The 15,945-nt window shown below is 55.8% G+C and overlaps 1 protein-coding gene across 1 annotated transcript in view; it reads left to right on the top strand.

Moving 5' to 3' along the window:
- The window catches only part of MGRN1 (mahogunin ring finger 1), a gene marked incomplete in the record, with an annotated part of 112,863 nt that extends 97,271 nt beyond the window's left edge, over positions 1 to 15,592 (top strand). The window contains 6 exon segments of the mRNA XM_034784848.1: positions 4,841 to 4,950; positions 7,318 to 7,541; positions 8,337 to 8,460; positions 9,239 to 9,284; positions 10,632 to 10,739; positions 12,987 to 15,592. Of these exon segments, the coding sequence (XP_034640739.1) occupies positions 4,841 to 4,950; positions 7,318 to 7,541; positions 8,337 to 8,460; positions 9,239 to 9,284; positions 10,632 to 10,739; positions 12,987 to 13,210 (836 nt within the window).
- Between the last annotated feature and the right edge of the window lie 353 nt (positions 15,593 to 15,945).

Genomic DNA, 15,945 nt, shown 5'->3' with positions numbered 1-15,945 from the left:
ATCCAGCTCTGGTATTGACCACCACAGGGTCTTTGGCATTCTCAGTGCTATCAGCACCATTGGCCCTGTCCATACTGTAGACACACGTGGCAGCATCCACACAGACACATCTAGTGCGATAGACATTGCCAGTATTTTCAACATACCCGGGACCACCGATGAAGTCAGCTTTGCCAGCGCGATAAGCACAACCGAAGCCTTTGTCATCACTGATACAGTCAACTTCAACACTGCCAACACCCATTACCTCATCGGCATTCAGACCTCTTTATTCCGTGCTATATACGGACTGCAGGGCCCATCTCTCTCAAGACCCCTATGAGCCCCAACAGGAATGCTCCCTCTGTTCCCTGAGGAGTCATACATTCCCTCTTCAGACTCGGAACTCTGTCACCATCCTGACCTTTCAGATCACCTCATAGACATGGTGACGGGGCACAGATTCTAAGGACTATGACTTGTCTTTTTTCAAGGAAGCCCCAAGATGGTGCCCTCCACTGTGGGAGGCTCCAACTGTGGAGTTCCCCCCTTGGCCATACTGATCATGGCCCATTCCAAGGGAGCTGAGACCTCCTTCAGAATCTCAGACCAGCCGGGGTCCCCTTCTCCAATCCAAGAAGCCATTCACCAGGCTCCTCCGATTGTCCCCTATTGAGGAGGGTGAAATACTCAAGTAACTCCTGGTTGTCCCTCCATGCACTTCTTCATAGTCTCCAGACAAGGCTGTCACCCGCAGAGTCACCTCCAGAGGACTTCAAGGTCGTCCAGGACCTAATGAGAAGAGTGGCCTCTTCTTTAGGAGTGCAGGTGAAGTTCGTTCAAGAAAATCTGCACAGTCTCTTTGATGCTGCACAAACACCTGCTATGGGAAGTGTGGTCCTTCCCATTGAAGAAGCCCTGCTTGAGACCAGAGAAAACCCTTGGGCAGACCCCAGTTTCTATTCCACCTGCAGCCAACAGACTGGAAAGATGCTACCAAGCTCCTCAAATGGATTCTGATTGTTATCAGTTATCACACTCTCTGATGTCTCCAACTCACTGGTGGTTTTGGCTGCCAATGAGCATTCCCACCTGTCTCATCTCAAAGCCAAGCTTAAAGATAAGTTGCTCAAGAGACTGGCTATATATGGCAGGAAAGCTCACTCTACAGTTACTCTGCAGATGTGGGTGGCTAACCATCAAGTTCTCCTGTGCAAATATTATTGTATTAATTTTACAGCTTTAGCCAGACTACCAGAGAAGCCTAGGGAACAGTTTATGGCTCTGAAGGGCACCTCATGGCAAAAACATCCCTCCACGCAGCTATTGATGCAACTGATATGGCCTTGTGATCCATGGCCACTGTCCTTGCAATGAGATGTTCCCCGTGGCTCCAGGTGTCTGGAATTCCAAAGGAGCTGCAATCTGGGATTTGCCATTTGAGCAGTCTGAATTGTTCTCTCAAAAGACTGACATCACGTGCACCCTGAAAAACTCCTGGACGACTGAGATCAAGGAGGGTGTACACCCCAATCTAAAAGAGGAAACAGTTTAGACCTCTGCCCTACCACAGATCACATTTCCAGCAGAGATTCCAGGACTCTTAAGAGACGATCCAGCCCTTCTCAATGGCACCAGACGGCTTTGTCTCCATCAGGCCCTTCTCACTAGACATTGACAGCTTCTTAACAGTCACTTTGACAGCATACCAGTTTCTCCATGTATCCCACCTTTTGAAAGATGCCTACTGCACCTTTACAGTGCTTGGAACTGAAATAACATCAGACAGGTGGGTGCTCAGCACTGTGAAGAGGAATGTGTTATCCGGTTCACCTCCCTCTCCCCAGCCCACCTTCCCTGTCCCTTTTCAGGGACCAACTCAGAAGAGTGTATTACTCTCAGAAGTACGGTCTCTTCTGCAATTGAGTGTAATAGAAAAGGTTCATTGTCATCACAGAGGGATTCTATTCCTAATTCCCCAAAACTTCCAGGAAGTTGAACTGCTTTGTTAAGAAAATCAAGTTCCGGATGGTCACCCTCGCTTCCATTACCCTTCACTGGAGGGTGGAGATTGGTATGCTGCCCTTGATGTGCAGGACACATACTCCTGATGATACATCCAGGCCACAAGAAGCACCTTCAAGTTGTAGCTTGAGATACACGCAGCCAATACCCGGTGCTCCCCTTTGGCTTGGCACGTGTATCAGCCTGCCTGCAGTGCCTAGGTGTCCAGCATGTCCCTTACCTAGACAATTGGGTAGTGTGCAGTGCCTCAAGCATCCAAGTCCGCAGCAGCATCCTGATCAGAGGCTCTTGTCTGGGCCTGAAACTGAATTTAGACAAAGTTACAGCCAACGCAGCTCAAACTCCCTGTAACCTCTGGCTTCAGGCTGCCCCTGCTAGCAGCTGAGTGCAGCAGGGAAACTGACTAATCCCTGGGTTGTCTTTAAGCACAAGCAACCTGCAAGCTGCATAAGTTGCAAGCCTGGTATATGTATAGGCTCCCTTTAACCTAAGTCTGAGCAAAGTGACAAAATTAGAGCTCTTCAGAGAGTGAGTTGGGGCAAGAAATGAGATGGAGGCAGGGTGAATTGACATAAATCGTCACATGAACAGCCTTGATTGAAATAATCAATTTAAATCAACTTTGCCACCTGTACTTCAGTTATTTCTACAGAAAGGTGCCTTGTCATTGGTTGATATAACCATTAAAACATGTTGATTTACAACTAAATAGAGCCTTTACACTAGATTTAGGACATCTTTTTGCTACCTAGGACAGTACACTATAACTACATACATTTATTTAAGAAATTATATAGCTTAATATTTTCAAATTCTTATTAATTGTATATTTTTAGTATGTTAGAAAATGGTGAATGATGTATTGTGTATGTACTAGCTAATTAACTTTTTTCTCAGAATTTGTGTTAAGCTGCAATAGGATGGTAACTGGAATTTAATTAAACACACAAATCAGCACATAAAATTGATTTTTTATTAAACAAAATAAGCCCTTAATACAGTGCATTACCTAATGTGCCATATTTATAAAGCTTGATCTCAAAAGTTAGATGTGTTCCCTGGATTCTTTACACCACGGATCAGCAACGTTTGGCACATGGCCCACCAGAGTAACCCCCCTGGCGGGCCAGGCTGCTTTATTTACCTGCAGCATCCGCAAGTTCAGCCGATCGCAGCTCCCACTGGCCGCGGTTCACCACTCCAGGCCAATGGGGGCTGCGGAAAGCCGCGACCAGCACATCCCTCGTCCCATGCCGCTTCCCGCAGCCCCCATTGGCTTGGAGCGGTGAACCAGTGGGAGCCGCGATCCGCCGAACCTGCAGACGCGGCAAGTAAACAAACCGGCCTGGCCTGCCGGGGCCTTACCCTGGTGGGCCATGTGCCAAAGGTTGCTGATCCCTGCTTTACACCAATGAAGCAGACACTTTATCTCAGAGTTTTTGATAGAGGCTCGTGGAATCCGTATATTTATTTTTTATTTAAATGTTTTTAAAAATTATAGTAAGTTTAGGCCTTAACCTATTTTGTGTTAAATTCAGATTTCATTTTAAACAGGTTTCTTTTTAAAAAGAAAAACTTGTAATTTAAATAGCAACCCTTGATTGATAGTGAAGAAAATAATCTATTTTTTTCCCTCAAAAGGACCCATTGATTTGTCTGCACCCTGGGCAGAGACTCTAGGGTAATGACATGGAGGCAAACGTGAGCCTGTGAATGAAACGTTCTGTGCAACGAAACAAGGGGGCCCGAGTTTAACCACCTTGATCCCTTTGTATGGGATGGGCCAGGACCCATTTCAGACCATCTCGGAGTCTTGTTCATTGGGGGATTTCAGCACATCTGATGTGCCTCCTACCCCAGCGTGTGAATAAGTCATCGCTTAACTCCCCCCGTTACCAGAAAATTAATGCCCCATTAACAGTGGCCAGCTCCTCGCCCCCACCCTGGCCTGGAGCCACAAATCTGAGGCTGAGAAATAGCAGGGGGAGCTGTGTCTCCTGCCCCCTGGTACAGTTCTTGCAGAGCAGTCACAGAGAGCTGCTGACCGTCTCCTTGGCACTCTGCGTGCAAATCTGTCAGGGCCTGGCCTGCTTTTTTCTCCTTGTCACTTCTCTGGGAGTAGCCCCAGGCCTGGCCCCACCCCCACACCTCTCAGCACTAGTGCAGCACCTCGTGCATCAGGGAGTCTTCCTGGGCCCCCGCCAGTCTGAGGGCCTGGCAGAGCTGCCCCAAGGTGCCCTGGTGACTGCATCTTTGCCCTGGGCCTGCGTTGGGGATCATCACAGTGTACTCGGGTACCAACTTCTGGCCTCCCGCCATGCGTCAGCCCCTCTCCTCCCTGCGGGTTACTGGCTGGGGGCAGACTGACACAGCTGGCGCTGGCAGCAGATGTAGGGTCATGCTCAGGTGAAGCAGCACCCCCCAGGTTAGTTATGAGAGTGGGCGCTTCCAGAAGGTCATGGGGCTGTATTTCCATATAAATAGAGCTACCATTTCATTCACTACAGACGCTGCTTGGGGCCAAGGGCTCTGTCTGCTGACAGACTGCTCCTCTCTCCAGTTTCTTGCACTAGCAGATGAGCTAAGGGGACTGGACATCAGCACTTGGCTTCTATGTGTTCAGCTGCGAGACCTTAGCCTGAAATTGGTGCCAGTCAGCTGGAGGCAGCTCCCCCCAGGAGCCCCTGCTCTCCGGGGTGCAGGGTCTCACCATGGTGAATTCTGCCCGCTAGCGCAGTGTCTGAGCCGTGTCCTAGAGGAGTTGCTGTGGCACAAGGTGGCACTGTCTGACATGCTGCTTTGGCCGACTAGTCACCTGTACAATGTTCCCTCCTAGCCTTCCGCGCCCTGCTGCAGATCCGAGCCGTGAGGAAGAAGCCTGGGGCTTTGTCGCCCGTTTCGTTCAGCCCCGTCCTGGCCCAGACCATGGACCATGATGAGCACTCTGTAAGTAACTCACAACCCTGTGTGGCTTCTGGCCCTGTGTCCCCCTCACCCAGCGAGCGGAGATCGGGCAGGCTCTCTGTTCTCCATGCCCAGGCTCCATTTCCATTGGCTTGGTCCATCTGTGGATGTCCTTTCCTGAGGCTGTTGGCCAAAGCCCTTCGAACTGTGTTTGGGGTGAGCCTTTCCTACTTGGATCAGCTTCATGCTTGAGCATTCGAACCTCCTGCTCTTCTTGAACCCCTTGATAGCTGGGGAGCAGCTCTCCCCATGGCTTGTGGCTTTTCAGAATGTCTGCTACCCTCCACGCCAGGTTTATGAAGCTGTTTCAGGCCCGGTCTCCGCTCTTTTGTTAGCCAGCATGACTTTGAGCGGGAACTGCCACTGTGCGCCATAGCATGAAGAGGTTTCCCTGGGCCATGCAGGATACAGTGCCTGTCTTGGAGGGGGGTGGCCCAGCTCTTGGTTTGGAAGAATAATTGGTTACAGTTTGAGCTTGTGTGTAAATCTGCATCCGCAAGTTGTTTTGATGAAATGCCGTTGGCCTCCTGATTCCCCTCTAAGGTCTGTTCGTGGGCTGGCTAATAACCCTATATGTGCAGCTCTCCTGGGGAAGCTCATATCCCAACCAGTGTAAGTACACAGCTAATTATAGTGAGATACGTGAGATCTCCCAGAGCTAGTGTGATCAGCACCACTGGGGGACTGTCAAATACAGCACTGTTCGCTGTTCTGAACGAGCCCCGTCAGGGAAGAAGGTGTAACCTAAGACGGCTCCAGTGCGTTCAGAGACTTGCTCCCCTTGCCCTTGTTCTGACATATCGCTATACATACTCGTTGCTGTGCCCCAAAATACTGGGGCCTGCAGGTATAAACACAGTTCCCATCATCCTGGCCCATTCCTTTGCAGACTCTAGAATGGAAGCCTCCATCCTGAACATTGCTCACAAGGGCAGGCACTGCTCGTTGTCAGTGATGTGGTTGCAGAGCAAATCACAAATAGACCCTCTTGACTGAGCGGCTGGGACCCCTGGGGGCTTGGCTCATGGTGGAGCATGGCACACTGGGACCTGTGTTCTCTGCAGGTCGCATCTCTTCATTAAAGATGAGGGCTGTTGTCTGATGCTGTTATACAAGCTTGACAGAGCCCGCAGCCTCCTCGCAAGCTGCAGATGCAGCCTTCTGAGGGTCACGCAGGGCACCCTGCAGTGGTGCTGTAGGCAGAGCAATAGGCTTCAGGGACAGCTGGGTGGTTAGTGCCCAGCGAGAGGGAGCCATTGCTTAAAGACGTGTGTAAGTTTCAGTGACTGATTGGCAGGGCCCTGCGTGGGCCCTGCTGTGGACTTCACTGCAGGATCCACCCCCGGCCTCAGAACTGAGCTACAGCACCTGAGCTTTTGCTTAGGAAATAAAACATAAAATCAAAAGGTTGGTTCTTGCCCCTCATGACTGCGACAAAAACGTCCCCAATATTAACCAATCTGTTACTGTCTCCTCACGTCTGCTGCCTCCTGAAACAGGAGCTCTGAGATGGTGTCTGTAAACAGTGCCCCCTCCGGCTTGGTGGGGCAATAATCCCGGAACCTAGGGGCAGTTTTAATGTCAGTGCAATTAAGTATTTCATTGCTTGCTTATCCCACTATCCCTCACTGTCTCTCCAACTGCCTAAACTCACAATGTGCTGTACCTCGCTGCCATGTCCTCCGGCACGCATGCACCAGCCTCTACCAGGCACTTGTGCTTTGTCAGAGCAGACGTTGTTGGCACTGAAAGGCATCACAAAGTGAACTGGTTATAACATCTCAGTCAGTGGCAGAGATGCTGAGCTGAACATATTCTTTATATTCCTCCTCAGCGCAATAAAAACTTCCCTTCATGAATTCACCGGCCCGCCCCCAAAATATGAGCATCGCGGTGCAGAATGGAGGTGCAGTTTGCCACTGATGATGGTGATTAATAATTGGGTTCAGTTGACATTGGTTTAACTGCTTTGAACAGGACACCATCAACATGTACTGCATATTCCCTCCGCCGCCGGTTTCCCAGTCATGTGAAAGACCCAGACAGACAACAAAGGAAACTCGCTATGTGGAGGAAGCAGCAGGAAGGGCTGTTGGATGTGCAAAAGAAATAAACTGACCAATAGCAAGCACATAAGATATTGCTCTCTCTAATCTTTCCCTTATAGAATTTTGACTGTTGTTTGAAACAGATGTGCTTGCAGAACTTTAAGCTGATGGTGCCCCTTTAAATTAACCACTAAAGGAGCAAAGGATTTACTGTGCAAAGAATAAAGAAAGGATCCCAGTTTCACACTGGGTCCAATTTTGTGGGGTTGCCTAACATTACCCCTGTTTTCCTCACCTGCAGAGCTCCGACAACATCCCTCCAGGATATGAGCCCATTTCGCTGCTGGAAGCATTGAATGGCCTCCGCTCCATCTCCCCATCCATCCCTTCCGCTCCTCTGTACGAGGAAATCAGCTACACCGGCGTGGTGGATGGGCTGCCCCCTGCCGGCCGCCCACTAGCCGGGATTGACAGAGCCATGGAGAGCGGCCCTCAAAAGAGCAAGCGGAGCAAATCTCCAGACAGGTCAGCCCCAACAAAGGAGTCTGCTCCTCACATGGGCCCTTCGGGTCCTCCCCAGCACAGTACAGCCCTGTCATCTCCTCCTTGGCTTGCCTGGCCCATGGCTCTGCATTGACGCCTAGCTCTCCTGGCACTGCTAACCCTGCAGCAGTGGGCGGACGACAGCTACTCAGAGCTGGGAGGTTGGGGTGCTGTCTGCATGTTTAGCCTTAGAAATGCCTGCCTTGCGATTGCTGGAGGACTTCATGGAGGGCTCACTGCTCGCCGAAGAAAGTTGATTTTCAAGCTGGTTTTTCAGCCGTGCTCTCACACCCTGCATGTCCTGCACCCCCAGTTCCATGCCCATGCTTCCTTTGAGCATTTTCTGGTATCGTGCGCCCCAAGCCCAGGGCTGCAGGTGAACCTCCCCTTGACACGTGGAGGCCCAGTCGGGAAGCAGAGCCCTGACAAGCATTGCAAGAAGGGGCTGAAACTCCTGGGAATGCCAGGTTCAGATCCCAACAGGCCTGAGGTGGCCCTTTGCCCTGCTGAGCAGGTTCTGTGCAAGTGACTGTTGGTGTGTGTCTCAGATGAGACGCACCAGGGGTCTGAGCACTTGAAGTGGCTGCTTATGCCCTTGTGGCCCTTTCTATGAGAGGGAGGTTCGTGATCCCACGTTCCCCTGTCTGCACTCTTGTGCACCTCCTGGCTTCTGCTGTTTCCACTGTGCTGTGCCTGCCGGGGGCTGGGAGGTGCCATGGGAATGGAAATCACTGTTTTGTGGCTCTCTGCAACATCATTCTTCCCCCTCCCTCCCAGTGCATTACGATCTCCTTCGTCTCCAATCCATGAAGAGGACGAGGAGAAGCTCTCTGAGGACTCGGACTCCCAGCCAGCGCTGAGCGGGGCCGAGCTGGTGCTGAGGGAGAACAGCTCTCCTGGAGTAAGTCCCCATCCCAAATGCTGCTCAACCCTGGCTGCTCCTTGCCCCATAGCCCTGCACCAGCGAAGGGCCACTCCCTGGGCTGCAGCATGACAGCTGGCTACGGGTGCTGGTCTGGGGAGCTGCATTTCGGGCAGGCTCTTCCTGAGTAACAGGGCTCAGGGTAAACCCTTTAGTGTAGGACGGGAAGGAGCCCGGAGTCCACTCCCGGGGAGACCTGAACACTTCCCCTCCTCCCTTAACTCCACAGCTCTCCACCCCCAGTGCTTTGGGTTTCCCATGCTGCCAACCCCTCCCCCCAGGCACAATGGGAACAATTACAATTACAGCCAGGGAGGGCATTTCTAACCCTTGGGGCTGGCGCCTGAAGGGCTTTGTTAACATGGGATGCTCCTGACGGTGCAAAAGGGTTCCAGGGTGGCATCCTTAGTGAGAGATCTAGGTTAATTCTGGCTCTAATCACTGCAGTTGGCTCTGCAGCTTCCTAGCTCTGAACCCCCCAGCCTGGGCCTGCCCAGTACACCCACAATCAGCATCTGACACCCGGGAACCTCCAGGAGGGGGTTTCAGCAGGGGGTGGTGTGCCCGGACAGGTGGGCACCCTCGTTCCCCAGGCCAGTATGGCACTAGTGTGATAATGCTGGGCACCCTGTATCAGGGCATCAGACAGGCTGCCCCCCATCCTGGGCACAGTCTGCTGAGCGCGTCGGTAGAGTATACTGAGTCCGAGGGGAGGGGTTCCAGCCTGCAGAGATTGTCCTATTCTCTCCTTTTCCAGAGCATGGTGGCTGAAGAAATTGAGGAGATCTCGTCCCTGCAGCAAGGTACGTCCTGCCCATACCTATGAGACAAGTCAGTCTAGAGGGTGGAGTTTGGGGCTGGAAGTGACCCCCTGCTAGCCTCTTGGCCCTGCTCTCTTGGCTTATGGCAGGGCTCCTTCTAATCCCCCTGGAAGGTGCTTCTTGGGGTTGGATATGGTCTCAGCCTGGAATCACATGCCCGGGTCACTGATCTCCTTGGAGACTGAGCGCCCCCTAGTGCTTGTGCACAGACACAGCGCCTGACCTGTGTCTGCTGGGGCCCAGTGAAACATGCACTTTGTGCAACAGGGATCTTTGTGTGAAGAATCATAGAATATCAGGGTTGGAAGGGACCTCAGGAGGTCATCTAGTCCAACCCCCTGCTCAAAGCAGGACCAATCCCCAGCTATCAAGATCTGCAGAGCTCTGTGCTCTGCGACACTCTCCAGCGTTTCTCGTGTCTCAGATCTTCCAAAGGGAGTGTTTAAAAACTGCATTTGGACAGTGGCCGAAGCTGAAGGGGAAACCGCGCTGGGAACTAGGGAAGTGACAGTGACTGAAATTTCTCACGCGTTCCTTCCCAGCCGGCTCTCCCTGGAGCTGAGCTCTCCCAGGGTGGGCTGACGGGGCAGATCAGTAGTGCAGTGCCAGGCTGGCTGTGTATGTTCCCCTCCCCTTTGCTGCTGTCGCTATGTTCCCCAGCCTGCGCCCAAGGGCCAGGAGGGATGCAGAGGCTCTCAGTTGGCCATTGTGCCAGGCAGCACCCACCATTCCCAAACACTTGATTGGAAATTTCACTGCAACTTCAAAGCCTAGATCTCATTCCCTAGACAAACCCTCAGTAGCACTGGGCTGCCTGTTGATCCGCTGTGGGAGGTGGCTTCCACATGGGGAGGGAGGAGAGCACCGGGGGTGGGTTCTCCATCCTGCCCAATGCCAGGTGGCCATCTCCCCGCTCCAGCACTGCTCGGTGGGCAAGACCCAGGCTGTGTCCTGCATGTGTGGGGCTGGCTCAGTGCTGGTAGGATTCGCCCTCTGGTGCTGTGATCAGTGCCCAGGGCAGGGCTGGCAGGACAAATGGCAGGAGGCGCTGCACGACTTCGCTGGGCTCCCTAGGCCTGATGTGTCTTCAAGCGTCTCGGCTGCAGACAAGAGAAGTGCCTTTTTCAGTCGCTGGCCGTGTCACCTGGCAGCGTTTGCAGGGCGTGGCAAGGGGCAGTGGGGAAGGAACCTGTTCTCCCCAGGCACATGCCAGTGGGGGCCCTTGTTGGCACTGGCCTCTCCTCTGGAGGGAAGACAGCACAGAGCCCTCTGTCTCTCTCCCACTCGCTGCAGCGGGACTAAGCTCTCCGCATTCTCTGCTGACTCCAGGTAGCCGCCTGCCCTCCATGGAAGACATCCTGCCGGAGAGCAGCTGCAGCGAGCACAGGAGCCTTACGCAGTTGGAGAGCGACCCCCCAGTCGATGTGTACCTGCCAGGTAACAGCCCAGCCCGGGGGCCAGGGGAGGTCTCCTTGTGCTGGCATGGCACTGATTGGTGGGGGGCTGCACTGCTGTGGCTTGGCAAGGGTCTGTGCTGTGCATACTCGCTGCGGGCTGAGCCACCCTGCTTGCAGCTTGCTTGGCGGGATCATGCATCAGGCAGCTCGTCTCCAGCAGAGAGCGAAACTCTCCCCTAAAGCACCCACTTGCCATGATCATATGGAGCTAACTGCTGCCCCCAGGGGCATGGGCGAGTGGGGCTCCCAGAGAGGTAACTTGCCCTATATCTCCACTTCCCCTCTCCCTTTGCCATCCCCTCCTCCCTCACCTTTTTGTCTTGCTGCTTCCAGTCCCCCACCCCACCCCCTTTCCTCCTTTCTGCTCTTTGGGCTGCAGCCACTAGAGGGCAACCCAATTGCAAGTGTGATAGTGGCTTCCCCATGTGAGTTGGTGAGATTCTCTCTTCTCCCATTCCCAACCGAAGATTCATGAATACATGAGTTGAGGCATAATGTGGTGGGGGGCTGAAAACCCCTGGTCTCCCTCCTCTAGTGATGGCCACATCTGATCACTGGCCCTGGCGCTCCAGCTGTGAGCTCCCTCCAAGGGTAAGGGCCCACCTGGCAGCAGATCCCGGGCACACCCAGAGAAGAGCGCAGGCTCCTGGCTTTATTGCTCCTCGTCTCCATACTGCTGACCCAGGGAGGGAGAGGCAGGGCCTGCCACGCTGGGGCTGCTGAGCATGCATGCTGTCACCATGAGCCACACGCGGCGCGCTGGGCTCATACTCTGCGGGGGAGGGGCCATCTCTGGGCAGGCCGGGCCCCACTCGCTGTGCCGCGGGTGGGGGATTGCGCTTCGGGGGGCTTCGTGGCTGAGCTGCTCGCAGCGCAGCTCCATCAGCCATAGTCGTTGCAGCCTGTTCTCTCCTGTAGAGTCACAGTCTGTTCTGAGCATCTCTCTAATGTCTCCTTCCTTCTGCCTGCCTCCCTGCTCCTGCCCTGGGCAGCACTGGGTCCCGATTCCTGCTCTATTGGGATAGAGGAGTAAGCTGGTACGTCGTCTCATTCTCTCTTACGCGCAGGGAATTGCATGGGGCGGCAGGAGCCTTTCAGGGTGGGGCTGTAGTGGGGGCAGACTGGCTGAATGTGTCAGTACCAGGCTGGCCCCTTCTCCCCTCCCTGCCCTTCCAGCTTGGCCCAGGGCGGTGCATTGTTGCAGTGGTTTCCCCTCACCACGGGGTGGCAGTAACAGGCCCCAGAGCAGGGCGTGGGAGCCAACTGGCCTGAAATCCGGGAGTTCAGCTGCTCCCTGGGTTTCTCTCTCCAGACGGCTCAGCTTGTGCCTCCTTTGTATACTGACCTGGCAGCTCTGATCCCAGCCCCTGGCAGCAACTGGCAGCATTACTGAATCCCCTCTGCCGAGCGCTAGCCAGGCCAAGCACCCCGCCAGGCTCCGAGGGGAGGCTGCTGGGCAAAGCACCAGTGTCCCTCTCCCCAAGAGAGCGAGGTGAGTTCAGCCCACTCCTTGCGACTCGGGGCACATGGTGCCTCCAGCCACCCCTGCTGTGACAGGAACAGAGGAGCCCTGTCCCTGCTATGCTGAGCACCCTCCCCCAGCCCCTCGCTGAATGCTCCTGCAGGAGGCCCTATGGCTGTATGTGAGCCCATAAACGTGTGGGTAACTCAGTCCTGTTAGCATGAGTGGCCAGGGTGCGGAGCTGGCCCAGAAACCTCCTCTCTCACACACACAAGGAGATCTGATCTGATCTGCTTCCGCTCACCGTGTGCAGGGTTCCCCAAAGACTGGGGGGCCAAGAGCCTGAAACCCTTGGGGGTTCCTCTCTAGGCCCTGGTGCCCGCTAGGTCCACGTCCTGCTGAACTGTGGCAGAGGGCACAGGGCTCGTCCACTCGTCAGCAAAGCCAAGAAACTGGACAGGAAATCCTTGTGGGTCTCCACCCAGCCCTTCTGTCCTGGGAGCCAGCGCAGGGCAGTCCCCTTCCCGAGCAAAGGGGAGCGGGGCATACCTGGCATCTGCTGGAGTGTGGGGAGCATCCCGTTTGCAGCATGAGTCCCCCACCCAGAACCGTCCCATGCCCACGGGGCTCCTCCGGTGCGCACATGCTGGCTGATTTCCCCCAAGCTGTAGCTCAGCCCATCCTGCGCCCGCCTGCTCCCCCCTAGGCTGATCAGAGGGTGGCAGGGGCTGTGATGTCTGTCTCTTTCTCTCTCCCCTCGTTCAGGGTCGTCCGACTCCGAGACCCTTCCAAGCCATGGCGCCAACAGTCCCACTCAGCCCCTCCTCTTCGACCAGCCCCGGTTCCGCCCGGAGGACGCGCGCAGCCTTTCCTTCCGCCCAAGCCTGCGGGGGTCTCAACTACATCCCAAGCCACACGCACAAGCTCTCCTCTCCCCGAGGGAGCTGAGAGCCGCCTGCGCCCTGCAGGCCCCCCAACTGACTCTCTGATCATGGCTCAGGTGTGTTAAATGAGTCTGTAAATGGGGCAAGAGGAAGGCAGGCGCTGCCCCCTGCAGCAGGTTCGAACCAGGCTCCCTGGGGCCCTGGCGCCCACTTTCCTCTTGGGACTGGCCGCTCCCCTCACCAACGGGCACAACTTTTGCACAGGTTGGTTTTTTAAAGATGTTTAAAGTACTTCCCGTTCTAACCCCTCCGCCCCCTTCCCCCCCCCGAGGAGCCAGCGGGAGGGGGCTGGTGGGGGGTGCAAATGAAGGACACTCCCATGTATATTTTGTACACACGATGACTGCTTGCAGCTGTGGGCTGGCGCTGCCCCTCCCCTGTAAATCCCTTGCAGGCCGGCCAGGCCCTGCTCTGTTTTCTCCTGGGGGCACCCAGCCCAGGGCAGTCTGTAGCTGGGCTCATGTGGCACCTCCTCTCCTCCAGGCGTCGGTCCCCTGGGCGTGGCATTGCCTCCTGGCCAGCTGGTGACCCCATGATTGCTTTGCAGCTGGCGCTCGCTCCCCTGCAGCCTTGTGTGGGAGGAGCAGGGTGGACGGGCTCATGCCTTCCCCTGCAAAGGGACGAGGGCCCCGGCTGCACTCACTGGGGGGACAGCCCTTCTGTGGGGAGCCTGCTCTGGGTCAGTCCTTCCCAGGGAAGATCCAGCCGAATCTCCAGCGTGGGGCACACGCGCCACCGCTCCCCTTCCTGATCCTGCACCAGGGCTCTTGGATTCAGGCACCCCTGCTACCCTGCCCCCTCCAGCCCGTGTGTGGCTCCTCCCTGCCAGGCCCTGGTTCCTGGGCCCTCAGGTGCCATGCCTGGCTGCAGGCAGGCTCTTACCTAGCTCACAGCCAGGGCAGCCTGGTCTGTCAGCACCCGCGGGCTCCAGGTGGCTTTCTGAGGTCCTTAGACACAAGCACAAGCGTCCTGCCGGAAGGTGGGGACTTTGTCCCGCCAGGCAGCCACCAGCAGCACCTGCTTGGCTTCCTGCAAGGCCAGGGCCAGCAGGGCCTTGCTGAGTGACACTGTTCAGGGGAGCCCTTAGGGAGAATAGCCCGTTCCTCAGCCTTTACTACTCTGCGCACTTTCCCTGCTGCGGTGAGGCCCAGGCACCTGCTCCTCCCAGCTCTGGAGAGACCCTTCCCCGGCCTCAGTCCCAGCCCCTGGCATCTCCCTGAAGTCCCTGCACCACTGTGGTGTGTCTGAGCCTGGCCTGCAGAGAGTGGGGAGCAGCGCACTGGCAGTGCTAGGCCTTGTTACAGCTGTGGGCCCCAAAGGTGGGGGAGGAGCAGCCCGGCAGCTTGTCTCACCCTGGCTGGGACAGGGCCGATGAGTCAAGCGCTCAGCTCTGGGTGGGGTCAGACCCAGCATCTCTCCAAAGCTAGCAGCTCCACACTCAGCATGCAGCACTGCCAGCAGTGAGGCCCAGGGAGGGCGAGAAGGGCCTGCCCCCTGCTATGGGATTCCTGCCATGCTGGGGCCTGGGAAAGGCCTCCATGGCAGAGAACCACCCCCCAACCCAGGGCCCCTTTGAGTTGCAGCCAGCTCCCCCCATCCAGGTAGGGCCCTTATGAGGCAGGAGATCAGCCCTGGGCCCCCACTGCGATCCTGGGCTCGGGTGTGTCTGTTGCTGAGGAGATGGGGTGTGCATTGTAGCAGTGGAGGGGGCAGTCTTCCCAATGCTCTGTTGCGGCCCCTGCCCGAGAGAGCAGGCATGGCCATGGCACAGGGAGATGCCATGAAAAGCATCCCCTAGCCCTCGCTGCTGACTGCAGTGACTCCCTTCGGCAGTAGGGCAGCTCTCATCACCGCTATCTTCAGGGGTATGACTCTCTGCCCCTCGTCCTAACCTACTGCTGCATGGTCACTGGGCAGGGTTCCAGACGGGGCTAGCAGGGCATGGGGGTGCTGGCAGCCTGCGGGGCTGAGGGAGACCTGCACTCTGCGCACAGCTTCAGACTGGGACCTGGAGCAGGGGGCGTTTGGGCACCTGCCTTTCCCCACTGTACATAACCAGCGCCCATGGCCTCATTAGTGCCCCCTTTGCCCGCCTTGATCGATGTCGCTCAGTGCGGTGACCTTGCCGTGTGCCTTGTTCCTGCTTTCTGTGCTGTGGGGAGTCTCCCACCCCACCCCTGGGGCTGGCCCGGACCCTGCAGGAGTCTCCTGTCCCTGCTGGGAGCTGTGCCCACAAGGACCCATTCCCGTGGGCAGATTTGTGTGCATGGCTGCTGGATGCTGCCGTCTGCTTCCGTTTGCTGTCACGCCTTTCGTTCTCTGCTCCTCCCCAGCGAGATGGGCCAGCCCCCTGTCTCCCCCGGCAGGGATTTCTGGGGGCTCCTCCCTTTGTTCCTCTGTTTAGAGTAATAAATCCATGGAGCAATAGCCTCTGTTTATCCGTTATTGGAGTCTCCGTGTGCATCCTCCGCCCCATGCAGGGGGAGCAGAGCATTCCGGGGCAGGCAGCTGAGAAGAGTTTTGGGTCTGTGGCACCTTCACAAACCAAACCCCTGGCTGCTGACCCCAGCTGAAAAGGCTGAAACTCCTGCAAGCTCCAGCCTAGTCACAGGGCAGGGCAATCACTCCCCTTCTCCAAGGGCAGGCAGCGCTGGGCCCTTCTCATGCCTCTGGGAAGCACATATCAGTCTCTGGTGCTTTGCCCCTGCAGCAGCCCAGACTCGGGCCTGGGTTTGCCCTATTGCAGGGTGACCCCCTGCAGGACACCGGGTGGACACTGA

Source organism: Trachemys scripta, chromosome 10 (assembly GCF_013100865.1).
Source record: "Trachemys scripta elegans isolate TJP31775 chromosome 10, CAS_Tse_1.0, whole genome shotgun sequence".
NCBI classification, from domain to species: domain Eukaryota; kingdom Metazoa; phylum Chordata; order Testudines; family Emydidae; genus Trachemys; species Trachemys scripta.
Note: the sequence above shows the minus strand (reverse complement) of the source record. Positions and strands in the feature narration are given on the sequence as shown.